Source organism: Crotalus tigris, unplaced genomic scaffold (assembly GCF_016545835.1).
Source record: "Crotalus tigris isolate CLP2741 ecotype Arizona unplaced genomic scaffold, ASM1654583v1 scf7180000017933.3771270, whole genome shotgun sequence".
In the NCBI taxonomy this organism is placed as follows: Eukaryota; Metazoa; Chordata; class Lepidosauria; order Squamata; family Viperidae; genus Crotalus; species Crotalus tigris.
The window spans coordinates 129,803-156,610 of NW_024096726.1; the positions used below are offsets into that span (position 1 = coordinate 129,803).

General features: G+C 42.6%; 2 protein-coding genes across 6 annotated transcripts in view; both read right to left on the minus strand.

Annotated features, from left to right (window-relative positions):
* Positions 1-3,558: 3,558 nt before the first annotated feature.
* LOC120308472 (syntaxin-3-like) lies at positions 3,559-6,550 on the minus strand. The gene has a single exon (XM_039344558.1). It carries the CDS (start codon positions 5,905-5,907, stop codon positions 5,008-5,010), a length of 900 nt encoding a protein of 299 aa, XP_039200492.1. The 5' UTR covers positions 5,908-6,550; the 3' UTR covers positions 3,559-5,007.
* Positions 6,551-24,989: 18,439 nt separating this feature from the next.
* BRWD3 (bromodomain and WD repeat domain containing 3) overlaps positions 24,990-26,808 on the minus strand; it is a 48,367-nt gene continuing 46,548 nt past the window's right edge. For all 5 annotated transcript variants that reach the window (XM_039344562.1, XM_039344563.1, XM_039344560.1 and 2 more), the window contains exon 40: positions 24,990-26,215. In XM_039344562.1, coding sequence (XP_039200496.1) covers positions 25,455-26,215 — 761 coding nt within the window. In that variant the 3' untranslated portion in view covers positions 24,990-25,454. The remainder of the gene's footprint in view (positions 26,216-26,808) is intronic.

Genomic DNA, 26,808 nt, shown 5'->3' on the forward strand with positions numbered 1-26,808 from the left:
CGTCCCCTTCTCCTTTTGCCTTCCATCTTTCCCAACATCAGAGTCTTTTCCAAGGAGTCTTCTCTTCTCATTAGGTGGCCAAAATATTTGAGCGTCATCTTCAGTACGTGTCCTTCCAAAGGACAGTCAGGGTTGACTTCTTTTAAGATTGACTGTTTTGACCTCCTTGCAGTACAAGGGACTCTCAAGCGTCTTCTCCAACACCACAATTTGAAAACGACCTCAGCCAACAGGATTGCTGATTTATAATGACAGAAGTAGTCATTGAACGGCAGTTAGAAATCTTCACTGTTGGGATGAAGCTGCCCTTGATCAAAATAGAAAGTCCTTTGTAAAGTGAGTCTCTAGAATATGTTGTGCTATCACTCCCATCATCCTGACATCTGCATGATCAGCTTTTTGAGGATATGAGTAAGGTAGTCCAATTCACATGGATGGTGTCAGATTTGGAAGAGCAATGAATGTCTAAAAGTGTGGCATTTAGTTATTACAAAAGTTTTTTCAAAGACAACCTCCAGAGTACACAATATGGGGATACTAATGAGCTGTGAGACATCTTCCTTTGTGCTTCTAAATTCCTTGTTCCATCTGACTTTGAAGAATCCAGAAGGCAGAAAAAATATGCTTCTTACAAATACTTTCCCCCCAGTGGTGGCTCAATCATGACTGAGTCAACTATATGACATTTTTACACTAGCGAAACAGATCATTCACTCCAGAATCCTCCAATTATCATGAGAAGGATGAGACCGAAGCTAGTTTGATATATATTTGAATAAGAGAATTGGGAAAGAGTTTGCTTCAAAATGCATACGCATCTCCGTTCTGCTGAATTTAGCACAGCTCTCACTGTGTCCCACTGTCAAGATTTAAAGATGGCTTTATCTAGGCTGTGCATAATTAGAAAGATCTGATAAACATTCTTGAAGAGTGTCATTGTAATGAATAAAGGCTTTCAATGAATGTCTTCTCACAAATGGGCAGTATAAGCTCATTTATTATTATTATTATTATTAATTATTATTATTATTAATTGGAAGGGACCTTGAAGGTCCAACCCCCTGCTCAGGCAGGAAACCCTACACCATTTCAGACAAATGGCTGTCCAGTCTCTTCTTAAATACTTTCAGTGTCGGAGCATCCACCGCTTCTGAAGGCAGGTTGTCACACTGGTTAATTGTTCTAACTGCCAGGAAGTTTCTCCTTAGTTCTAGGTTGCTTCTCTCCTTGATTAGTTGCTTCTTGCCCTGCCTTCAGGCGCTTTGGAGAATAGCTTGACTCCCTCTTCTTTGTGGTAGCCCCTGAGATACTGGAACACTGCTATCATGTCCTCCCTCGTCCTTCTCTTCATTAAACTAGACATACCCAATTCCAGCAGCCTTTCCTTATATGTTTTCATTGGATATGGTTGAGCATCTTTCTCTAGAGTTTAATTTGGCTACCTGAATTCAGCTTAGGATGGAACCCCAATCTCTCTAAATCAGGACTCTCCAAACTTGGCAATTTTAAGACGTGTGGACTTCAACTGAGGAATTCTGGGAGTTGAAGTCCACACGGTCTTAAAGTTGCCTGGTTTGGAGAGCCTTGCTCTAAATCATTCTCAGAATCTCAAATGTTGACTTTGCAGTTCTCTCCAGTGAGTGGAAAAGAGGGGGAGAAGGAAGCCATCAGATTAACTTTCATTCATATTTTCCACTGTCTCTCCATCTTAGAGAGACTAAGTTTCTCACCCCTTTAAACTTCTGAATGAATGCCATTGTTCTCTGCAGTCTGTCCTGTTGGTATCTCATTATGGGCAGAGGAGATCATGTTTTCTCCTGGGAAAACTTGGTTCTTTTCGAATTTATTCCCCCTCCTGCCAACAGACACTTTTAAAAATCTTCCAGCCATTTCCAAAGGACGGTTGGTCATTGTCCCCCTAACAAGCTGAATTATTAAAGCTTCTGCTTGTCTCTGCTGAATGAATCAGCCAGACAGGCTGGACAGGAGAGATAATACAACAAAAAGCTAATGACAGCTGAGCAATGCCTTGAAAGGCAAAAGAAAGAATGAGATGGAAGGAGGGAGGGAGGGAAGGAAGGAAGGAGGGAGGGAGAGAAGGAGGAAGAAGCTGGCTTTTCATGAACTACAGTATGGAGTTACTTAAATCAGATTTGAAATACATGGAAGTTTTCAAAATAAAAATTAGTTACAGATAGTCCTTGATCTACAGCCATTCAGAGGGACTGTTCAAAGATACACTGGCACTAAAAAAAGTTGCTTACAATAGGTTCTCGTGCTTACGGCCATCATGGCATCCCTGCAGCCATATAATCAAAATTCAGGTGCTTAACCTCTGGCCTGTATTTACAACGATTGCAACATCATGAGATGCCCACTGGCAACCTTCCCAGTTGGTTTCTGACAAGCAGAGTCATTGGGGGAAGCTGGATTTGCTGAAGAACTGCAGTGATTCACTTAAGCAAAAAAAAAAGAAAAAAAAGGTCATAAAATCAGGCAAGACTCATTTATCCATCACCTTGCTTGGCAATGAAAATTCTGGTCCTAATGGTGGATGTAATTTGAGAACTATCTTTATTGGGAATCTTGTAGCTTGGAAATTCAGATAGATAGGTAGATGAGTGATAGATGAGAAAGAGAGAAATAAATAATAGATAGATGATAGATAGATAGATAGATAGATAGATAGATAGATAGATAGATAGATAGATAGATGATTGAGAAAGATGTAGAGATAGATGTGGAGACAGAATTAGAGATAAAGGTGGAGATAATGATAGATAGGTAGATTGAGAGAAAGATGTAGAGATAGATGTGGAGACAGAATTAAAGGTGGAGATAATGATAGATAGGTAGATTGAGAGAAAGATGTAGAGATAGATGTGGAGACAGAATTAGAGATAAACATGGAGATGATAGATAGATAGATAGATAGATAGATAGATAGATAGATAGATAGATAGAAGATTGAGAGAGAGATGTGGAGACAGAATTAGAGATAAAGATGGAGATGATAGATAGATAGATAGATAGATAGATAGATAGATAGATAGATAGATGATAGATAGATAGATAGATAGATAGATAGATAGATAGATAGATAGATAGATGCCTTTTAACCTGAGTACCAAAATCAGTTAAGGATGCTCTTTCTGTGGTCTTACCCCTTGATATGGCTCACAGTTCGGTGGTAAGAACTGAGCCTTCTCAATGAAAACTTGCCAAGTAAGGAACTTCAGAGGGGAAGAACAGAAGAAATGCAGCAGTCTCCTCTTAGATAAGAAATTCAGGAAATGCTTAGCATACATCTGTGGGATGCCTGAAGAGTCGAAATAAAAATTAGGCATAAACAGACATGTGTCGTTCCATAATTCAGCATTGTTCATGCAAGAGTTTGGCCTCCAGACCAGGATTTTTTAAACTATTTGACCCAATGAACTCTTTTTCCAGTCGTGAATAATATCTTTAAAAATTTGTTTTACATAAGCTTACAACAACTTTTGTTTTACACAAGCTTCGCACGGGCAGTCCCAAATTAAAATCTAGACACAGAGTCAATCAGTTACCATTTTTTTTCCTTTATCCACAATAGACTGCCACCTTAGGAACCCCAGTTCTAAGCCAAAATAGTTCATCTCCTCTATTTGCTTTTCAAAAAAAAACCACATCATTAAAAAAAAGAGCAAACAATGGGAAAGATTTACTTTCTGCAAGATGGCCAAGGAGCTGTGATAACACACACTCTTTCACTTTTGCATAACCCTTGACATTCTTAATTTATCCCCCATATTATGCCAACTGTGAGAGATAACACGGTTGTAAATTATTTGGGTGAAATGTAAGCAAGACCTAAAATCCCTGCATTACAACATCCAGGAACTAAAATCAGCAAACTCATTCATTAGTTGTGTACAATATGACACAGTGATCTCATTTTCCAACAAGGAAAAAAAAAACGAGTTTCTTCTTCGCATGAGTATAGCTTAAATTAACGGGAGATAAACTGCAAGAATATTAGAAGACATTTTAGGCACAAAAACAGTACAGTGGGGTGGGGGGTGGGAGAGAGAAACAGGAAGAAAAGGGGATCCTGGATTGGAAATATATTATTTTACTTTAATATTTTTTTTACAAACACATGTGTACGTGTGTTAATCCTCAGCATTTCAGGGAAGTCAGAAATCAGCACAGTGTTGACACAGAACCTGTTTCGCAGCTCAAGGTATTTTCTTACTTCGAGGGTGTCCTTTGTCATCTGCTTAAAACCAGCACTTGTAAAATTTTGCTGTAGCATTTAGACGCCATGCAATACACTTTGTCTGAATGACAGCCTTGAAGCAGCTTTCTTGAATTCTTGGCCTGTTCTGGAAAACAAGGTCTTATTTTGGGAACACACAAAAGCATCCAAGATCGGAGAGTGCATCTGAGCTTGTGCAGAGGAACTTTTCTTTCACGTATCCAGCACTGTCAAAGGTTCTTCATTATAAATTTGGGCTTCTCACCTGCAGCCCAAGTGAACCTTCCAGGAACTGATGAGACGACAGCTTTGTCGTTGCCCTGATGATTTAGTGATGAACCTCAGTCCTAAAACAGAAAACAAGAACAGATCTGTTCATTGCAGTTCACCAGATGAAAAGAGAATCTCTTGGCGTAGAAGGCAGTTGAATCCTAGTTGTTAAAAGCTACAACTGGGGCATGGGATCATGACAGCCTGCATTCCAGCAATCCAGTAGCAGAGTCAAATGCTGCTAGAAGCAAAAATGAAGCTGAGCTCTGCTGAACTTATGGTCCTATTTCAATAAGTTTTTTGTTCTGCTTTGCACACACAAAAAAGCAAAATATTCCACTCAACTCAAGCCAAAAACTGCCTTTTTGGAAGCACCCATCAGCCCCCTTTATCCAGACTGACTTCTTCTCAGATGTACATCCAATGCTCCGTGATGTTCTTGGCCGTCAAGGGTTTCTCTTTCTCCTTGAAAAAAACAGTTTCTCTCTCGCTTTTTTTGTTCAGCGCAACACACTTGGAGTTGCCATGCACGACAGGCATGTACAACAGGCACAAAGGCCTAGGAGTGCCGACAAGATGGCGGACAACCGGGAATGGCGCTCATATTTGATGGCTTTCTTGACTTCCTCATTGGACTGGGAAATATAATCAATGGTGTGCAGGATGTTGTACTCAATACTGTCGAGGACCTCCTGTTGTTCCAGAACCAGGATCTCCAAGTGCAAGAAGAGGGAGTGGAGCTCACTGATCTGGGTCTCCAAGTCAAGCAGCTGCTGGTGGCGCACCTGGGCCATGGCGAGGTGCTGCTTGGCTTTGAGCACTTCCAGGTCTCGGCCAACAATGCGTGGCATTGTCTGGCTCTCCACCAGTTGCTTGATGTCCTCCTCTTGGAGATGCAAGCCGGCCAATTCCGTCTGTCTCTGGATCTGCTCCTTCAGCTTCTCCACATAGTGGATTTCCTTGGTGTAATGGCGGGTGATGCTCTCACGGTAGCGGTTGACCAACACCGAGAACTGGCTATAGCGAATGCGGCTGATGGCCAGACTCTTAGTGCTGTCCTTGGCCAGGCTCTCCTGGAGGCTATTAAGCCTTGGCTGGAGAGCCTTAGCTTCCTTGGTGAAAATGTCCTTCATGGTGCTAAGCTGTTTTTTCTCCTCACTAATGCTTTCTTCCGTGGTGCAGCAAAGCACCTGTTGTTGCTTCTTATCGATGTTCTCAGAACATTGCTCCAGGTTATTCAGAGCCAAAGAGAGGCTGCTTATTTCTTGGAGAACCTTACTCATCGGACTGCTCTCGTCTTCTTGAAAAGCAGGGTTGTCAAAGGAGAAGGTCTCCTCCAGGTCCAGAGAGTCCCCATTCTCATACGTGCGTCTCCTCAGTTCCTCCAGCCTGTCCTTCATCTTCGGCTCTCTTTGATACTTGAAACATTTGCAGGAAAGGAGCTGAGCAAGACCCACCCATTGACTTTGAGAAACATTTTAAGCAACTCCAGAAACTTTTGCGTCAATCTGAGCTGCTGGGGCTGGGAAGCCGGGAGAAAAAGAAAATAGAATTTAAAAAAAAAAAGCTCTTCCCTCCCTCCAGCTACTGCAAATATTGACCGTGGCAATCCGCTTCTAAGCCAGCATTTACCCGGGATCACATGGCCAACTCCAACCGGCTGGACCACATTCCATGCCAAGGGTGGGTGGCACAAAGCCCAGCGGTATAATAGAAGCTGCCAAAATGAATCTTCAGAGAACAGTTGGGAGAAATGGCAACCAAAAGGAGATGTTTTGAAGCCGGTGACCAGAGGTGACCCTATTAACTCCCCTTGTCCACAGCAGATTTGGACCCTCCAGCTTGACTGGCATATGCAGTGCATGCAACCGATTGTGCCGAAGGGTGTTTCTTTTGGTTGAATATATCAGGTGTTTAAAACTGAATAGGCTTTGCTTGCTTTAAACCAAAGCCTCAAAATCAAAATAAAGCAAAAATCCAACCCCAAACAAGTGGTTAGCTCCTAAGACCCTTTGGGAGGAAGAAACTAGATACAGGGGGGACATGATAGCAGTCTTCCAGTATTTGAAGGGCTGCCACCAAGAAGAGGGGGGTCACGTTATTCTCCAAAGCACCCGAGGGCAGGACAAGAAACAATGGATGGAAACTGATCAAGGAGAGAAGCAACCTGGAATTAAGGAGAAACTTCCTAACAGTGAGGACAATCAACCAGTGGAACAGAAGTTACCTCCAGAAATCGTGGGCGCTCCATCACTGGAGATTTTTAAGAAGAGACTAGACAGTCACTTGTCTGAAATGGTATAAGTTCTCCTGCTTGAGCAGGGGGCTGGACTAGAAGACCTCCAAGGTCCCTTCCAGCTCTATTCTATTCTTTGCCCATGTCTAAAATTTGTGCATCCTGCCCTCTCCCAATCAACTGGCAAATAGCTGGGCCTCATTCAACCAAGGGGTACTTCCTGACAGTTAGAACAATTAGCCAGTGGAACAACCTGCCTCCAGAAGCGGTGAATGCTCCAACACTGGAGATTTTTAAGAAGAGACTGGACAGCCATTTGTCTGAAATGGTATAGGGTTTCCTGCCTGAGCAGGGGGTTGGACTAGATGACCTCCAAGGTCCCTTCCATCATCATCATCATCATCATCATCATTATATTATTATTATTAAGATACAGATACAAATGTACTAGTGGTCCTTGGCTTACAACCACAACTGAGCCCAAAATTTCAACTGCTAAGCAAGACCGTCATTAAGTGAGTTTTGCCCCATTTTACGGCCTTTCTTGCCACAGTTGTTAAGTGAATCACTGCAGTTGTTAATTTAGTCAAACGATGGCTAACTGAAGCCGGCTTCCCCCACGGACTTTGCTCGACTGAAGGTTGCAAAAGGTGATCACGTGACCCCCGGGGGGGGGGAACACTGCGACCCTCATAAATGTGAGCCGGTTGCCAAATGCTGATCTTGATTTTTGACGTTTGGATGTTTGGATTTTGAATGAAGCAAAAAGTTCTAACGATAAAGTTAGAGCTAGTTATTGCTGGTTGGGCTTTTAATGGGGACTCCTCGCCAGACCGACACATCAGCCTGCGCCGTGAACTATTGCAGCCTGACCAGCTGTTTAGAAATCAGAGATGTTTCCAGAAGGCCTTCTTTTGAGTCCAAAGGGAAGGGAGAATGGGGATGTCTGCTTCATTCCGTCAAGGAAAACCTTCCCCGTTCTGTTTTCCAACGCTAAGAAACATGGATTAGATTCCAAAAGGCCAGGTGTGAAAACCAGGCAGCCATCCAGATGGGATACGGTGGCAACTCAGGCAGGGCTCACCTCCAGCTGCGTTGGCTGGAGTGGCTGGATCCGTGGCTCCTCCCTGATTTGAACCTCGAAGGAATATAAACAACCGGTCACCACCAAGCAAACAGGTTGCCTTTCCCACCTGACGTCAGATCGCCTGAGAGGGGCCAGCTTCCTCTTCAGAATTGGTTTCCTTTGCTTATCTACAACGTGCGTAATGGCCACGAGGAACAATGTGCAGCCATTCATTTCCAAAGTGCCACTAAAATCCCGGAACAAAATGTTGGCAGATTTCCAGCTGTTCAAACTCTCTAAATCCCAAACTGTGATTTCCTTTACGGCAGAGAGGATTTTCTCCGTGTTAATGATGCAAATTTAGAGCACCATAGGATTGCGCTCTCTCTCTCTCTCTCTTCTCTCCCTCCTTCTCAAAATAAAATAAGAGTGGTACAGGTACTCCTCAAGACCACAACTGAGCCCAAAAGATAAGCGAGAAATGTGTTAAGGGAGTTTTGCCCCATTTTATGACTTTTCTTCCCACGTTTGTTAAGTGAATCACGGCAGCTGTTAAATTGGTCGTGCGGTTGTTAAGTGAAGCGGGTTCCCCCCTTGGCTTGGCTTGTCAGAAGGGGGCAAAAGGGAATCACGTGACCTTGGGACACTGCAACTGTCATAAGTGTGAGTCAGTTGTCAAGCATCCGAATGGAAATCATGTGATCATGGGGATGCCGCAACGGTCATAAGCGTGAAAATGGTCGTAAGTCACTTTTTTTCCAGTGCTGGCGTAACTTTGAGAGGTCACTAAGCAAACAGTTGTAAGTCAAGGACTACCCACACTGTCAAACTCGCGCTGATAGTTTATTGCTCTCTTTATTGCTTTCAATGCCTCTCATGCAATTATGTCATATTCATAACCCAAGCGTGGGTCCCTTTCAGGGTGGCGTTTATGCAGAGTGTTATCTAACACTCTGGAGCAGAATATGAGCTGACGGTTAGTCAATAAGCCCAATCATTTCTCCTTGAATAAATGTCAAGTTGAAAGAAATATATAATCATACGCATCCTTTCTCTTTGGTCAGATGGCTGAGGAGGAATGTCTTTCAATAGAGGGGAATATAGAGGTACCTCAGCACTCGTCATTCCTTCGCTAGTCGTTGCCGACAGTAGGGGGCGCTGCTCATCTCCATTTTAGGGCCAACTGAGCCAGACATTTCTGCGGGTCACGTGGCCAGCATGACATCATGGAGAGCTGTTACCCTCCCACCAAAGTGGTACCTATCAATCTACTTGCATTTGCATGCTTTCGAACTGCTAGGTGGGCAGGAGCTGGGGCAAGGAACGGGAGCTCACCCCATCATGCAGTGCTTGGGTCTCAAACCTGGGCTGCTGGCTTTCCAGCCGACAAGCCCAGCATCTTAACCGCTCGGCCACGACGCTGCCCCCCAATAGCTACGGCCTGCTTAAAATGCTCTTGTGATAAAACAGTCACAGCAAACTAAATCAGCCCTGAGTGTATTTAGGGCCAGTAAATTTTCTTTCTGATTTTTCCTTCGCCATTTTCCTAAACATGGACACCTCTTTCAAACTCGGTAAAGTTTCTCTTTTCATTCCCCCTGTTGATTTCAACAATCAGCGCTACAGCCCGTTTTCCTGTTTTGGAATGTGTAACTAATTCAAAGGGGGGAAAAAAATCCCAAAGCACTTGTCGTTTAATTAGGTCACCTGCTCTGGAAAAAAAGTGCAGGTAAATCATTGACAGAAACTCAGAATCACGCTCTGACATCACTCGGAACAAGTGGGCAAGTGGAGAACTTACTGATCCAGAACACAAAGCATTTTGTCCGTCAGGTCTGGAATACATAAAAGGAACAAGAATACTGAAACATTTGTTGATTAGCAAATCTTTAACGAGATGAAACATTGACATTTCTTCATGGTTGTATGCACTGTGCCTTCCACTGGTTTTTTTTTTTCCCCAAGGGGAAAAATAGCTTTTAGTTCTGCTGACAGTGGTCCAGTCTGGCTACTTTAGATTTCACTGCTGATTCTACATGGTGACCAGTCCTTCTTGTATCCCTAAAAATTTCTTATAGAAGAAAGAAGGAGAGAGAGAGAGAGAGGGAAGAAAGAAAGAAAGAAAGAAAGAAAGAAAGAAAGAAAGAAAGAAAGAAAGAAAGAAAGAAGAAAGAGAATGGGAAGGAAGGAAGGAAGGAAGGAAGGAAGGAAGGAAGGAAGGAAGGAAGGAAGGAAGGAAGGAAGGAAGGAAGGAAAGCTCACACGCCTCATAATGAAGCTGAGTGCAATGTTTCAGAATAAACATTCGGTACAGAAGTACATAAGTGAAAGATTGGAAGAACCGGATGCCATCAAAAGAATAACGGTGTCACGAATTGCATCTGAATTTGCCCACTGAGCCTATGGAAGGGCTGAGAGCAGAAAACATGCTTAGGGGACAGGAGGGCTCACAGTTCAGCTCTGAGCGAACCAGAGGTTGGAAAGACCAGCCTTAAATATGATTCTGTCTTTGTTAGAAAGCAATTAGGTGGAGTGTTTATGGAAACTAGCTTTTCAAGTCAAGGCCAGACGGAAGAGACAGGATGTCAGAGGTCCAGGAAATCAGCCCTGGTTTCTGCCTTGAGGCTGCAGGTCCTGCCTTGGGGCTTCATGGCAATGCAGCTATCTGCAGAATGAATCATATTCAATAACACGCAGCCTGGGAAAGCTGATACAAGCAAAGGGTTTAGGCAGGCTGCAGAGGAAGTAGGAAACCCCCGAGGGTAGCATGTGAAGGAGAGACTCAAACCAGCAATCTTCTCCGTTTAATCTCCAGGGCCTGTTGGGCAACTGAATCGTCTCTCTATGGTCCTCGGAAAAATGTGCCCTTCTGGCCTCTTCCTCTTTTTTCCCTTCTGTTTTTTCATTCCACTTGACGAAAGGCAATTTGCTTTTGAAAATGTCCTTTTGGAAGGAAATCCCAGTGAAATTCCTGTGGCCAGAGTTGCTTTGCATGTGTTGGGATACAAATGGAATAAATAAATAGGAAGAGAACTGCCTTCTGTTTGGCTTGACCATTTGGGGATCCAGCCTAGTCCTGCTGATTTGATGAAACTGTGGCTTGTCATCCAATAAACCAGTGTTTCTCAACCTTGACAATTTTAAGGTATGTGGACTTCAACTCCCACAATGCTGGCTGTGGAATTCTGGGAGTTGAAGTCCACATGCCTTAAAATTGTCAAGGTTGAGAAACACTGCAATAAACGATTATGATTGTTAAGCCCTCGGAGTTATCTTGGTGGTAAGCTACGGGATGGCCAATAAATTTTATAGAAAGGTAGATAGAGATTGCGACTGACAGACAGACAAAACAAACCACAAGTGGGTAGATTTGCACAACTTGCAACGTACGAGGGAATCCTAGTTGGGCTTCTGTGAAATCTACTCACTGGGGAGGACTCCAGGATTTCCACTGGAGATCTCAGCTATCCTGAAGATTCACATTGTTCAGGATACCTCCTCTCAACAAAGGAAATATTCCAATGGGCGTCCCTGCCATGTTTGTATAAGCTGGTCAGACATCCAGATGGCCTTTCTGACACACTCAAACACAAATGCTAAGAACTGCAGGGTGGAAAAAAACCGATTCCGATCGGTGCCAACCTTGTTCTTGGTTATTTTGGGATTTCTACTGCCTTGAAATCCAATTTATTTATTTTTTTTAAAAAGTAAGGTTATCAATAATCATCCCTCTCCCAGATTCTCAAGCAAAATGGGAAGCCCTTGAGCAAATATAAGCATTACACGGTGAGCCGGAAAACTCACTTAAGACAAGGACACCGAGCAAGGAGTACTCAATGGGAAGAGGGAAGGATAGAAGGGCTGTGATGCTTCACAACATTTTTTTGGGGGTGTGTGTGTTAAGTTCTTTGGATGTCTGTGGAGATTCTCAGTCATTCCAGCCATGGTTGTCTCAAAGGCGCTTTCTTTCAAAAGGCAACTGGATTTTCTTGTTTTGCTGGAAGATGTTTCGCTTCTCATACAAGAAGCTTCTTCGGTTCCGACTGAATGGTGGAGGATGGAAGGATTTATATTCCTTGCAGTCATCTGATCGTTAGCGCTCTTTTTGAGAGTCATCGAGGCTTCGTTCTTTCGATGTCACGCAAAAGCAGCACTTCCCTGCCATTCAGCTAGCTTCATTTTTGTGTCTACTTTCGACCTGAAGCAGACCTGAATCAACCGCCTCTAATAGCACTGAGACTTATATATCGCTTCATAGTGCTTCCCAGCCCTCTAAGCGGTTTACAGAGTCAGCCTCTTGCCCCCAACAATCTGGGTCCTCATTTTACTGACTTCGGAAGGATGGAAGGCTGAGTCAACCTTGATCCTGTCAGGATTGAACTGCTGGCAGTCAGCAGAATTAGCCTGCAATGCTCCATTCTAAACACTGTGCGGAAGGAAGGAAGGAAGGAAGGAAGGAAGGAAGGAAGGAAGGAAGGAAAGAAGGAAAGAAAGAAAGAAAGAAAGAAAGAAAGAAAGAAAGAAAGAAAGAAAGAAAGAAAGAAAGAAAGAAAAAGAAAGAGCAATAGCACTTAGACTTTGTGGTCCTCTCCAAGTGGTTTACAGAATCAGCCTCTTGCCCCCAACAATCTGGTTCCTCATTTTACCAACCTCGGAAGGATGGAAGGCGGAGTCAACCTTGATCCCGTCAGGATCGAACTGCTGGCAGTCGGCAGAATTAGCCTGCGGTAGTGGATTGTAACCACTGCACCTCTAATGGGTCTCCTCAGCTGATACGACAGCAGAGTTGCCAACAGGACGGCCACCTCTGGGAGCACCGTTTTAATCTCACACAATCCCCTTAGTTTAACAGCATTTTAGAGAAAGATGAGGAAATCAAGGAATCAACTGGGAATCATCTGCTCGAGGTCGATTGGAAGACCAGTTTAAGCCTTTTCTTTTTAAACTGAGCCCAGTGCAGGTTCTGAGATTTCAGGATGTATGACGGACACCAGCTCTGTCTTTGAGATCTGCAACTGCCTGGGAAGAAGAAAAAGACCCTTAGGTTGTGTGCATATGTGTGTGTGTTTTCCCCCAGAGGGTGTAGCCATCATCCTGATCTCAAGTGTGCCTGTGCGCAAAGGTAGCCCGGTTCTATTTTTAATCTTGAGTCTTGAGGTGTTGCTGATTTTATTCATTAGAAATTTTCCTGCCCGTTCGTCGCCTGTTGCGTGTCACTATGTCATCAACAGGAATATAAATGGCTCTGTCCTAATCTCCTTGGATGCAGCCTGCGCAAGGGGTGGATTAGGCTGGAGGAAGCTCATTGTGTACCTAAAGAGCAAGAAGAAAAACTTGCTGTTCCCCTCCGGCCTCACCCTCTTCCCCATTAAGCCTTCAGAGAATCGGTAACGGGTGTCAAGTTAACTGCGCTTCCGAAGTACATTTGCCATGGGAGTTACGTCCTTTTAGTTTGGATACAGGTGTTTGGTTGACTCTTTAAATGACCTTTCTCTGCTTCTCTTCTCTTGAGGTGGAGAAATATAGTCTCGCTCGATGTACCTACCAGGATGGCTAGGGAAGAGGTAGGCAACCTTGGCTCTTTTATGACTCGTGGACTTCAACTCCCAGAATTCCTGAGCCAGCCATGCTGAGGGGAAAGGGAGAGGTTTCCAAGCTGAGCCATGCTGGCTCAGGAATTCTGGGAGTTGAAGTCCACGAGTCATAAAAGAGCCAAGGTTGCCTACCCCTGGTCTAGGAGGCTCACCGTTTAGAACAGGAGGACTTAGGACAGGGGTAGGCAACCTTGGCTCTTTTATGACTCGTGGACTTCAACTCCCAGAATTCCTGAGCCAGCCATGCTGAGGGGAAAGGGAGAGGTTTCCAAGCTGAGCCTTGCTGGCTCAGGAATTCTGGGAGTTGAAGTTCACGAGTCATAAAGAGCCAAGGTTGCCTACCCCTGTCCTAAGTCCTCCTGTTCTAAGCAGTGAGCCTCCTAGACCAGGGTAGGCAACCTTGGCTCTTTTATGACTCATGGACTTCAACTTTGAGAATTCCTGAGCCAGCCATGCTGAGGGGAAAGGGAGAGGTTTCCAAGCTGAGCCATGCTGGCTCAGGAATTCTGGGAGTTGAAGTCCACAAGTCATAAAAGAGCCAAGGTTGCCTACCCCTGCCGCTATGGAAATAGGGAGCTCATTTTTACAATGTGCTCGAGTGCTCAAATGCTAGACGTGCTTCACCAGCGAAAGTCAGTGTAAAATAAGAGTGCAGGCAGTCCTCGACTTACAACAGTACAATAGTGGCAACTATCTGTAGCTCAGGTGTAGGATGAGGGTGAAGGTTCGTTCTCCGAGCTTGTGGGTTGGTTTCTGAATGTTTTGTTACCAGGCTAGGAAACATCTTCAGCAGAGTTTAGGGGAATTTCCAAACTGGAAATTGGAAGCAACTCTGTCTTAGAAGAAAGGTCCAGGTCCATGGCTCGGAATGTAGAAATGAAGATGGCGAAGCAGAAGCCAAAGAGAACAATTAAACTTGTAGCAAAATTAATGGCCAATAACAGATTTGCATACCCTGTGAATATCCCTTGAACAGCTCAGGTCTCTCTTAGGGACTAGCCTCTTTGCCAACTCTAGCAACTGCAAGTCAAATAGGTTGCTTGGTTGATGGCAAATCTTCAGGAGCTTGAATTGTCAAAGCTGAGTTCTCTTGAACTTTCAAACGGAAGGAAATTGAGTCAATTCTGCATGGCCTGTTAGTAGAGGAAAAGGAATTCAACAAAAAGCTGAGTGGCCATGTTGGGAACAGCCATGAGCACCTCCTGAAAGTCTTCAGATTTTTTTTTTTTTTAGGTAGGCACACATCACAGCTATGATCCAGCCACTCCTATGTGCAAAGACTGTCTTTGAAAAAAAACAGCTCTCTCAGCCTCAGATCCGACCACAAAGGAAACAGGTGCCCTGGGGTCATAATGGAGAGCTTGTGTAAAGTGACAGCTCAGGGGTGGGGTGCCCCAAAGGTGCTTTTTCAAGAGGCAAATGGACTTCCTTGTTTTTTTTCTTGGAAAACCTTTCGCTCCTCATCCAAGAATTATTTGGGACAACCTTGCCCTGGATGACTTGAGAATCTCCACAGACAATAAATGGGGTGGGAAGCGTAGAAACAAAGCTGAAACAATACAGCCGTCACCCCAAAACATTGCTTGTTTTGACATCCGAAAGACACGTCCAAATGGACCTCCGAATCTCAAATGGCAAGCATAAAAAGCAAGCAGATAGGAAGGAGGGAATTCTGCAATAACGAAATCAGTAAAACAACAGGAAGAAAGCAGCACAGCATGGACCCAAGCAGGTAAAAGCAGCAGTAGCAGAAACGGCAGCTTTGATAATAGCAGCATCAGTTTTACCGCAGATCTGTGAATCATGTGTACCCACTGAGGTTAACAGACTCAACTCTACTTACTGAGCCTCATCTTAAGAACAGATCATACGAATAGGTAAACGCTGGAGAGACTGAACTAAGAGGAACAATTTCCACATCGTAGCTGGCATATGCCAGTGTTTTAACTATTAGATTGTTAACAATTGAAATAATTGGTTCAGGTCCGTTGTAGAGTTGAATCTGGTAGTTGAGACCCAGCTTCAAATCCCTGACATCCATGACGTCTCCATGATAGCCACTTCTCCCACCAGGGAATTGGACTAAGGGACCCCCAAGGTCCCTTCCAACTCTTGTTATTCTGTAGACTTTCCTAACCCTAAGGTTAAGCAGAATCTGCCGCTCGCCTGATATCACGGAAGCAAAATCTTCAGTATGTCTTATCCTGCCTGTGCAACCAGTTGCAATTTAGCAGCCTCCTGATATTACGAAGCTCACCCTACCCTGACAGGATAACAGGTGCGTGATTTCTTGAGCATCTTGAAGAATGGGTGGGACAAAGGTGTCTTCAGAATGGATGAAGAGAGTCTACCTCTTGTGGAAGTCAAGACAGTTGAGGTAGTGCTTGATTGTTATGGCCCATCAAGTCAGCCCTGACTGCTAGTGAGACAGGACCAAGTTCCTACAGTTGTTCAGAAGCAGTTTATTCTTTGTTGTTGTTGTTAGTTGCGAAGTCATGTATGACCCATCGTGACCCCATGGACGTTCTTCCAGGCCTTCCTGTCCTCTACCATCTTCTGGAGTCCATTTAAGTTCACGCGTACTGCTTCAGTGACTCCATCCAGTCACCTCATTCTCTGTCGTCCCCTTCTTCTCTTGCCCTCAATCTTTCCCAGCATTAGGCTCTTCTCCAGTGAGTCCTTCCTTCTCATTAGGTGGCCAAAGTACTTGAGTTTCAATTTCAGGATCTGGCCTTCTAAAGAGCAGTCTGGGTTGATCTCCTCTAGGACTGACCGGTTTGATCGCCTTGCAGTCCAGGGGACTCGCAGGAGTCTTCTCCAGCACCATAGTTCGAAGTCCTCCATTCTTTGGCGCTCAGCCTTTCTTATGGTCCAACTTTCACAGCCATACATTGCAACTGCAGGTTTATTCTAACCTTCTTCTTTTTAGGGACAAAGAGAATGACTGCCCAATAATCCAGCTGGCTTGCTCCTTAAGGCAAGACTGGGTCTCCCAGTTTCTGTCCTGGTGCCTTAACCATTGCGCCAAACTACCCTGAAAAGAAACACATCTTTGAGTCAGTCTTAATTCTAGCAATTACGGCCGTTTTGTAAAGCAAGGTTTTTCGAAGTGGTTTGCCCTTGCCTCCTTCTTGCTAGAGGCTGAGAGGGGGAGAATGGTTTCTTGTCTAAGGCAGGATTAGAATTCATAAACTCTTGGTTTATAATCTTGGACTTTCAACCAGTACAAACCAGCCATCTGATGCAGTATTGGACTTTAGCTATCAGGAGATGACTCAGAATGAATCAGGAAGGGCATTCACAAAAACAAAAAACAAAACACCAAGCTAGTACATTGAGGAGAATGCCAGATTACAATGATTTCTTCTTTATATAATAAAAAAAACATGTAGAACACTTACCTGTTTTGTTGGAGAAACTGGAAATATTGTGTCTTATGATTTTTTCTGCAAGTACTTGATTCACTCAGTATGTAAACAGAAATGTAACAGTAAGAAAACAACATACAGAAGAGACAGAAACCTACATTAAAAACCAGAACAACAATCATAAAGTCTTAAGAAATCCAAAATGATCCCATTAAAAGGTGTCTGTCCATCCATCCATCATTTATTTTAACTTCTTTAACTACCCTTCTCCCTCAGAGTTCTTTGCTTCAAATATCCCCTTGCGTTTCCCATAAGAGCTCAAAACTCATTTTCTTTTGGAGAGAAAGTAGAATATTCAAGGGGATGCAATTTTAGCTAAGACCCCTGGCTCACTTTAGCCCTTATTTCTAGTGAAATCTGCTCTTGCAAATCATTTGTCTTAAATCAAAGAGTCTGCAGCCCTTTCTGTGGGTCAAAGGACACATTTGATGCTACAGAGATCATTCTTGCACTCCCAGCTTTTACACAAGCTTCCTGAATCACAAGCTGCTAAATCTAATTTCCTCTATTGTGCAGATTAATTAGAATATTGATTCCCCCCCCTAATTGAATAATTGTCTTCAGTAAGAGTAAGGATTTTTGGTGGTTTCCTTTACTTTTTGGCAAAGTGTTCCAAAGAACACCTGAGGATTAGAGCAATGTATAGGGTAGAAGTTCCAATCTCAACTGAGGTTATAAATTGAGGACTTTGTTTCTGTGTCTCCCAAAAACAGTTCCCAAACTTTTGGGCTTTTTTGTGAGATTCTCCCATACCCTGAACTGACCACAAATAAACATTTCCAGGAGTGGCATGCTTAATGTAAATTTTCATCATTACCTTTCTTTTGTATTCTAGCGCAACAAAATACAAGAAAGCAAAATCCAAAGAATGAGATGATTTTTTTTATTAAGATAATCCCAGAGCTGGAAAATGGAAACATCCTAAATTACATTGTGACATTCCTCGCCCGCCCAATTCATTCCCACCCCATCTTTTGCCCACCCCTAGGGAAAAAAAAAACCTCTAGGAAAAAAAAAATCTTTACAAATTTACATTTTTTTACAATACAAAAAAAAACACTAATAGTTCATTGCATATAAATATTACATTTGGTCTGCCATTCTCAAGTGGCATTAAAAATCCCTGAAGCGTTTATAATTTTAAAGGGACCTGAGATAGTGGATGTAAAGGTATGAACTTTTAGGAACCAACCCCTGAAATCAAGACGAAAAAAAAGCAAAATAGAATCAGTTTAAATCATGTGCACCTTCTATTTTTTTTTTTTAGGGGGATCGGCAAAAATATTCCACAAAGCCAAGAACACAATATCTACACAGGAGATCCGTCAGACGGCACTATTTTCCATACAACTCAAAAGTCAACTGCAGAAACTCGGCATTTTTAAACAAAGTTTCTGTGATGCTTTAATTACAAAATTAAAAAAAAAATGGGGAGGGCGATCGGCATGAAATTAAAACAAAATAGACCGAAGGATGGAAATAAGCTTAATACCACTTCATTAAAATTCACGTCTCAATACTGCCAACCATCATTGGAAAGCACCCCAAGCAGGGTCCATGACAACAGGACAGGAGTTACACTAATATCAAAAAAATGGTGGAAGAGAATCATTAAAGCAATGTTTCTCAACCTTGACAATTTTAAGGCATGTGGACTTCAACTCCCAGAATTCCATAGCCAGCATGGCTGGCTGTGGAATTCTGGGAGTTGCAGTCCACATGCCTTAAAATTGTCAAGGTTGAGAAACACTGCATTAAAGGATGCCAAAGGAGGGACAAAACGAAATGTCGAATGGCAAAAATTGTTCAATTGTCTCGCAGTGAGTTGTCCTTGGTAAGTTGTCCCATTCCATTCCAAGTGCTCTAATCCTACTCTGACATACAGGTAACTTCCTTCATAACTAGGGAGGGAAAAATCAAGATAGCAGGAGCCATGATTTCAACCAAGGTTTGAGATCTGCTAGCTATGCTATACTATTCGAGTTGGAATACTTGAATCATAGAAATGTTTCTTTTTTTAATCGACTTAGAGGCGATGTGCAGGATTATTAGAGTTTCCAGTTTGTTTTAAATTCTTGGCTCGAGTAACAAAGGACACACACATATTTTGCGCATACGCATATTTTTTTTTAAAGCACCATATTCTACACTGTGAAGAAGTTAAGGCGGATTTAGCAGTTCTACTGAAAAACGAAGCGGAGGAAGTCGGCCACTTGGGCATATTCAAGATCAAGAGAGTGAGTGCTTTTGGTTCATCTTAAGAAGGGCAGGCGAGGGAACTGACCAATATAATTTCTGACCAATAATATTTCTTGGCGATCCATACTACATGGATGACATTGCTGCTGGCCGACATTCAGAATTCAAAGCTATCTATCTATCTATCTATCTATCTATCTATCTATCTATCTATCTATCTATCTATCTATCTATCTATCTATCTATCTATCTATCTATGTCTCTGTGTTTGTTTGTTCTTTGCGTTTCAATGTTCTCAAGAAATATAATTGCCAAAAAAAAATCTGGATTGATATATTACAACTTTTAAAAAAATAATATAACATCTGATCTAGCCAGAGTTGGGAAAAAAATGATCTCTTGTAAATGCACAGTCATTTATAATACATATTTTAAAAATAACATAATGAGTCCTCTTTAGGAGTCTTCAACTATTTGATCACCTTTGGGTGTCAAACGGAGCCTTTTATCTATAAATATTAACACTATTTTTTTTAATTGAAAGAAAACATTCTCATGACATTTTATAGCATAACTTATGAAGCCAACACACAAATCTTTAAAAAGCATTTAGCATTATAATATACACTTAAGCAAAAGCAGTCCTCTATAAATTGCTGATGCACTTAACCTAAACTAATTTATTCTTTAATTCATTATTTTGTTCCAATGTTATCAGCTGCGCTAAGATAAATTATTCAAGTTAAGCTCTATTTTTCTGAATTCCCCACTGCCCTGTCCCCAAAAGGAACCAAAACATAGACATAAAAATTAAATCCCCATTAGTTTTGCATGATTTGGATTATTAAGAAATGTCTTGGAACTAGTTTCTAAGAACAGAGGCAGGATTTTATAGGCGATCATATTCCACCCTATATAAAATTATTAGAGCACATGAGTTGGCTGCTATTTACGGATTTAGGACTATACCATTTTATTCTGCTTGGGCAAAAAGGCTCAACTAGCATGTAAAAATTAATAACCACTTCAAAAGATTACATCTCCACCCTTAACTCTTAGGGTCTGCTTGCTAAACATTCATTTATATTTCTATAGGGATTCTGGCTTTTGTGAAGAAGATAATGCTTAGTTAGATGGTGGGGCTCGTGAATTTGTGATGTGGCCCACCCTTCTAGTTAATTAGCACACAAACACACACACACACACAACCCGCAAGCCCTTTGTTTCCTGACAAAAAAGAACTAGAGAGAAGAAACTAGTTAAAACCTTAATAGATTTGACCACCCATTTCTAAGATGCCAACTTCACAAGTTCAAGGAAGCATTATGCACATCAGAAGCATCTGTTATTGCTCTTGAGAGTAGCACAAGATTTCATGTCATCACGGAAAGCATGTATATAAAAAGTCAAAAGTATTCTTGTCTTAAAGCACGTAGGCAGTAATCAAATCTCTTTAATTATGGGATATATATATATATATATTCATGCTGGAGTTTTGTTTTTTTTTTGCTCAAGACACTAATCACCGTTCTCCCTAACGAAGATAATTTCTAAAATGTACATGCCAAGTTGCAGTTTAGGGTCTGAAAACACTGGAAAATGACCATGCATCAAGTAAAATACTCTTTCTATGACAGGCCAACCATATAAAAAAAATGGAATTATGATTCCCTTGTAATAAGTAGATGGAAGCCCCCAGTCTCCACTGACAGAACCGCTTAAATCTACTTTGCCCAAATATTTAACACAATCAGGCACAATTCCCAAAGCAAGCTTTCACTTTAGATCAGGGCAACTTTTAAGATTTGTGGACTTCAATTCACAGAATTGGCTGGAGAATTCTGGACATTGAAGTTCATGAGTCTTAAAAGATGCCAAGGTTGCATACCCCAGATTTAGATTGCTGTCGTTGAACGTAACATGGTATCACTGTTACTAAATTATTAGTACCTAATGGGCCTATTGGAGTCGCTGGGAGTATCACTTATTAATTCAAAGAGCAAGGATATATGGTTGGAGGAGAGGTCAAAAGACAGCAGAGAATGGAACAAAGCTAGAATGATCTCTTAGAGAATAATAAAAATTTGAGGAATATCAATTAAAGCTTACAAAACTGAAATTACCAGATCATCAAAAATCTTAGAAGACTTCAACAGAGATGAAATTGAGAGGTAAAATCCAAGCAAGAGCTATAGTTGCCAACTAATAGTTGTTTGGAATGCCTTGTTTGATCCAACTTTTCTGACTTTGAATCTCCCCTGAGCAACCAGAAGAAATAGCAAGAGAAAGAACTTGCTGAAAATTCCCTGTTCAAATAGTTACTACTATCCTTCTTCCCGACAGGGTTACGTGCAGACATGGAGTAAATTAAAATAATCTTCTTTACCAATTCCAGCTAGAATCCATCCAGTGGCCATATTGGACTAGTCAGAACTTGGCCAAATACAACATGCTATATTGTCCATTTACTTCTCCATCCCATTCCTATACCTCCAACAGAACCTCAGGTTTCTATTTGAAGAACAGAACTTTCTCCAGATGCACCTTCTTCTGCCCAAGAGCCTATAAATAGGATTATTCTTTCCTCACGTTTCATGCCAAACCCTTTCTCAGTCATGGATGCTCCACCTGGGCAATTCTCTGGATTCAATTCCAAAAAGAGAACAATAAATCTGTCAACAACTCTTTTAGAGCAGGAATGTCTGGATCGAGGGTAGCTGCAGAAGAGGTTCGTATCATTTCAAGAAAAAGATGTGGCTGCTTTAAAGAGTTGTCAACAAGTGTTATGTTCGTGTTTTGGGTTGCTTCAAAGTAGCCTTTCCAAATTATTTCCAGAGGACTGCATTGTCCTAATTAACACAGATCCAATTAATACTTCTCAATAAAGTATTCCTTTTTACTGCCAACTACATCTTTCAAGGAGCTACATCTAAACAAAGAGGCTGATTTGCCTAAACCCCGAATGCTCTTTAGAAGGCCAGATCCTGAAGTTGAAACTCAAATACTTTGGCCACCTAATGAGAAGGAAGGACTCACTGGAGAAGAGCCTGATGCTGGGAAAGATGGAGGGCAATAGAAGAAGGGGATGACAGAGAATGAGATGGCTGGATGGAGTCACTGAAGCAGTAGGTGTGAACTTAAATGGACTCCAGAAGATGGTAGAGGACAGGAAGACTTGGAGGAACGTTGTCCATGGGGTCGCGATGGGTCGGACATGACTTCGCAATTAACTACAACAACAACAACAAATTATCTATGTTTTAGAGAGGAATTAAACCAGTTTCTCGTATCACAGAAAAATTCTGCCTACTCAATATAGCTACGATTCAGTAAGAATTTGAACAATGAAAATGAAACAGCTACTGTTAGACACAACTTTAGTTATTTGAAATAACTTTTATTGTCCTGGGGTAATTGTAAGACTAGGATATTATATCAAGCAGACATAATATCCTAAATAAAAAAATTAGAGATTTCTTTGAAGCACACCTGCCAGCTATGTAAGAAACACATCCTGAGTTATTCCTCATGTAGAAGTATGTCCTTGGGATGAGGAACATTCCTCAATTTGAATAAACGGAGCAGATCCACATTAGCAGAAGATCAAATACTTCCAAACACCTACTGATGGAACTGCAGCAGTTGTTCAATTAAAATTGGCCCTAAGACGGTTCTCTACGCTTTATTCTTCACCTGTCACCTTTTACAAATTTTAACACACCACAACAATTTGGTTAAGTGCCTTCCCTCTTGTCTAAAATACGGCATGGATTTGGGTACGTGTGAGGCCTGTCCGTGCTTCGGTGTGATTTTAAATAAATGCTTCAGCCCTTGCATCTACTAATACCTAAAGCAGCCACGGGCATTTGTGAAGCTTCCAAGGTGCTTTAAGGAGTCAATTCATTAAAGCAGCTCTAAAAAGCCAAGCCTCTGTCTTCAGGGTCATTTAAGGAAGAGTAAGGGGTGCTACATTCACATGAGTTCCAAAGCATTTTCTCCAAATCAATTTTGAATTACCCAAACCCCCAAGTATTGAAGTATATATTGTGTTACGAAAGATCTAGGCTGCATCTGTGTGCAGACTTTTTATTACATTATTGTAGATCCTACTCTTATTTAGTGAAGATCAATCAATCACTGATGGGTGCCAGGCCAGGCCCTCCTGCCAAGAAAGCACAAAACTAGAAGAAGAAAAAAATAACTCTTCCTCCTCCTATAGAATGATTGCTACTGGGAATTCTATATATGCCCCTTGTCCATCTCAGAAAAGACAAATATATCTTAGGAACATTTAACATGCTACAGCTATTAAGGGAAATGAAACTTGTCTCTGACTGGGTGACATATATTGAATATACTTTTAAATGCAAACACAACAGCCCCCTGCAAAACTTTTTTCCCCCAGAATTAAGTAATACGTGATTATTTTCGCTCCAAAAATCCCCACCGGGCCAAAATTCATATTAGACCAGTGGTTCTCAACCTGTGGGTCGGGACCCATTTGGGGTTGAACGACCATTTCACGGGGGTCGCCAAACAACGCAGTCCGCCATTTCCCCCCCCCCTTTTCCTTAGCTGTGCTACTCCCTTTTATTCTATTGGCTTTTGAAAGCCAATAGAATAGATTCTCTTTAATAGAGTCTAATTCTATTGGCTTTCAAAAGCCAATAGGAATGGTCCAGGCTGTCTCTGCCCTGCTGAGCCCGCCAAAAGTCCCATTCTGCAAACGGTGCTGCACCAGTTGAGTAGTCCTCGACTTACGACCGGTTGAGTAGTCCTCGACTTACAACCGGTTGGGGGTCGCGGCATTAAAAAGGTTGAGAACCACTGTATTAGACGTTACATTATTTGTGAACTTCCCTCTGTATGTCAACGGGAGAAAAAAAATATACAGCATGCAGAACGGAAGGAAGAGCGATTCTGTCAGCTCCTTCATTGAAACAAATAGAGGAACGAGAGTAAGCTTCTATCTTATATATCTCTGTGTGAGGAGGCCTAAATTTTTTTCTGGAAGCATCATGGGTGACTTAAAACATTAAAGAAAAAACAAAAAAAAAGATACAACAGTTATGTACATATGAAGTGAGCCAGCAAGGATACCTCAATATCTGCAAATGGAGGTGTTAATGTTTTTTAAGAATCAAATAAAAATATTGTAATAATGCTATGGCTGCATCAGGGAAATGCACACACAGGGCGGTGAGAAGCATCTGATGACTTGATTGTCAGACTGGAGACCAATGACATTATTCTGTAGTTTATCAAGTGATTTTGCTCCTGCCACATCTGAGCTATGCTGGCTCAGGAATTCTGGGAGTTGAAGTCCACGAGTCATAAAAGAGCCAAGGTTGCCTACCCCTGCTCTATTACAATGTCATTATTCAAGAAGGAAACAGACTAAACTCAGAAGTCTGGAAGTAGCTAAAGCTACTGAAGAAGACATCTGGATGAGGAAACCATTCCATATTGATGCGAACATCTCAAGACCATCTCAGATGTTATCATCTTGAGAGCGTCTCAATGGATGTTATATAAAAATAAAAGGGCAGCAGGAAAAGAAAAAACACAGATGCAAGGGTATTATTTGCGTTTGGCACCCGGTGTATCTTAGATAATCCTAGTTCTCAAGTACGTTGTTCATAATAACATTAATGTAGGTGTTAAAGAGATTTCACATCTTTGATTTGCTACATTATTTACAAGGCACCAACCCACCCATCCTCTCCCTTTTAAAATATAAATTAAACAATAAAAACCAATGGGGGGGGGAAGGGAACAAAGCATATCAGGACATTCTTATGGGGGCATATTTCAGTGTCTATCACAAATTTGTGAACATTTGGCCTGGAAAGGGGGGGGGAGAGATCAAAAGTAATCTGGATCCTGCGCACAAGAGAGAAACTGTAAACATTTTATAGCTGCCTTTTAGGATCTGTGTATTGTGCAAAAGTTATTATGATAGGTAAGGAAGTTCATGGCAGACAATGTTTTAAAAATCTTGCTTAAGAAGGTGCTGCTTCTATAATGCACACACACAAAAACAGGAAAAAAGAAAAAAAAAGAGAGAGAGAAAGCAACAAGGAGAGACTTCGTAAGCACAAATCTAACTGCCACAAGTCCTGTGTGACCAATTCAAGGTTTAGTGTGATAAAAAGCATTTCTGCAGGTAATAGGATGTGCAAAGAAGACTTTGGTAGCCCGCATCGGCCAGCAAGCAGAAGCCTTCAAACACATGAAAACCTTATGAAAAAGCACCGTGGGGAGGTGAGGGGGCAGGAATCAGCAGATTCCCTCCCCCAGAATTTGCTTAGCAGATTTTCGGGCGTGAAATTCCCTGCAGTAAAAAAAAAAAAGCCTTGGAAATCCTAACGTCACTGTCCAGGTCTCTCCTCCCCTGCCCACGTCACCATCGCCCCGTGTCGGTTTAATAATTCCATCCCATCAGATGGCTAACCCTGGCCTTCTCGGTCATTTTCCGTACCCTGCCCGACCTGGAAGTACCAAGGTTCAGGGGATCCTCGGTGTGCACAAAAGTGTCGTTGTCCGAATCGTCGTTGTATAAAACAGTCCGCCGGCCTTCGTTCCTGGTCTTAATCCGAGGGGGGCGGCTGAAGCGCCCGCCAAAGGCGTTCTCGTTGAAGCGGCCGCCGAAAAGGTTCTCGAACTCGTCCTCGGCCATGCGGGGGCGCTTGGCCCGCGAGGCTCCTCTCCCGCGGCCTCTTCTTCCTCCGCGGCCTCCTCTTCGCCCCTGGCTGCATCCTCTTCCTCCCCGGCTGCCTCGGCCCCCTCGGCTCCACCTCCCCCACCGGCCCCAGCGCCCTCGCCTTCCGGTCCCCCGGCCCTGCCAATTCCTCCGCCCTCTGGGGAGGCTCCTCTGAAGCTTTCTTCTCGGCTTCACTTGCACGGATTTGCTGTAGTCGTGGTCTCCATCGATGTAGTCTTGATCTGTCCTCGAGCCGGATTCTGAATCTGAATCAGAGCCAGCTCTGCTTTCGGAACTGGAGCCCGAGCGCGAATCTCCGCTGTCGGAGGACAAGCCGGGTTTTCCTTTCGCTTCTCTCTGCTCTTGACTCCCCTCCTCCTCCTCCTCCTCCTCCTCTTCGGAGGCGCTGGAAATCTTCCTCTTGACCCCCGTCCGAGATTCTTTCCCGTCCCCGTTCGTCAGAGGCTTTTCGGAAGGCTGATCTAGAGAGAGATCCAAATCGACGCGCATATGAATACTGAGTTATCCTTAGTAGCCCAGTGGTGAGAAGACCCCCAAACTAGAGGAGCCATTCTAAGGAGTAACTTTGCTAACCAGGAAGTTCGTGTTGTCTGAATGGATCACCCCCCCCCACACACAATGTATAATGGGGAAGAGAAACACGAACTGATAATATCTCTGGAATGCTGCTTTTTTTCCACCATTGCAAACCATCTCAAGATGCTCAGCATCACTGTATGGAGAAGATTTATTTATTTATTTATGAGACTTATATACCGCTTTAAGTGCAAGCACTCTCTAAGCGGTGTACACCAGTAAGCAATGTATATATATATTTACATTGCCCCCAACAATCTGGGTCCTCATTTGACCTACCCCGGAAGGATGGAAGGCTGAGTCAACCTTGAGCCGGTGAGATTTGAACCGCTGACCTGCTGAATACAATCAGCTAAAGTGGCCTGCAGTACTGCACTCTAGCTGCTGCGCCACCTCAGCTCATTAGATGGATAGATGGATAGATTATATTCAGACAAAGTATGGGACTGTAAAGTTTCATCTACTTTATGAGTAAATT

Bases quoted from the DNA above. Each gene is read 5' to 3' on its own strand.
- LOC120308472 (XM_039344558.1), bottom strand. From the start codon at position 5,907: ATGAAGGACAGGCTGGAGGAACTGAGGAGACGCACGTATGAGAATGGG.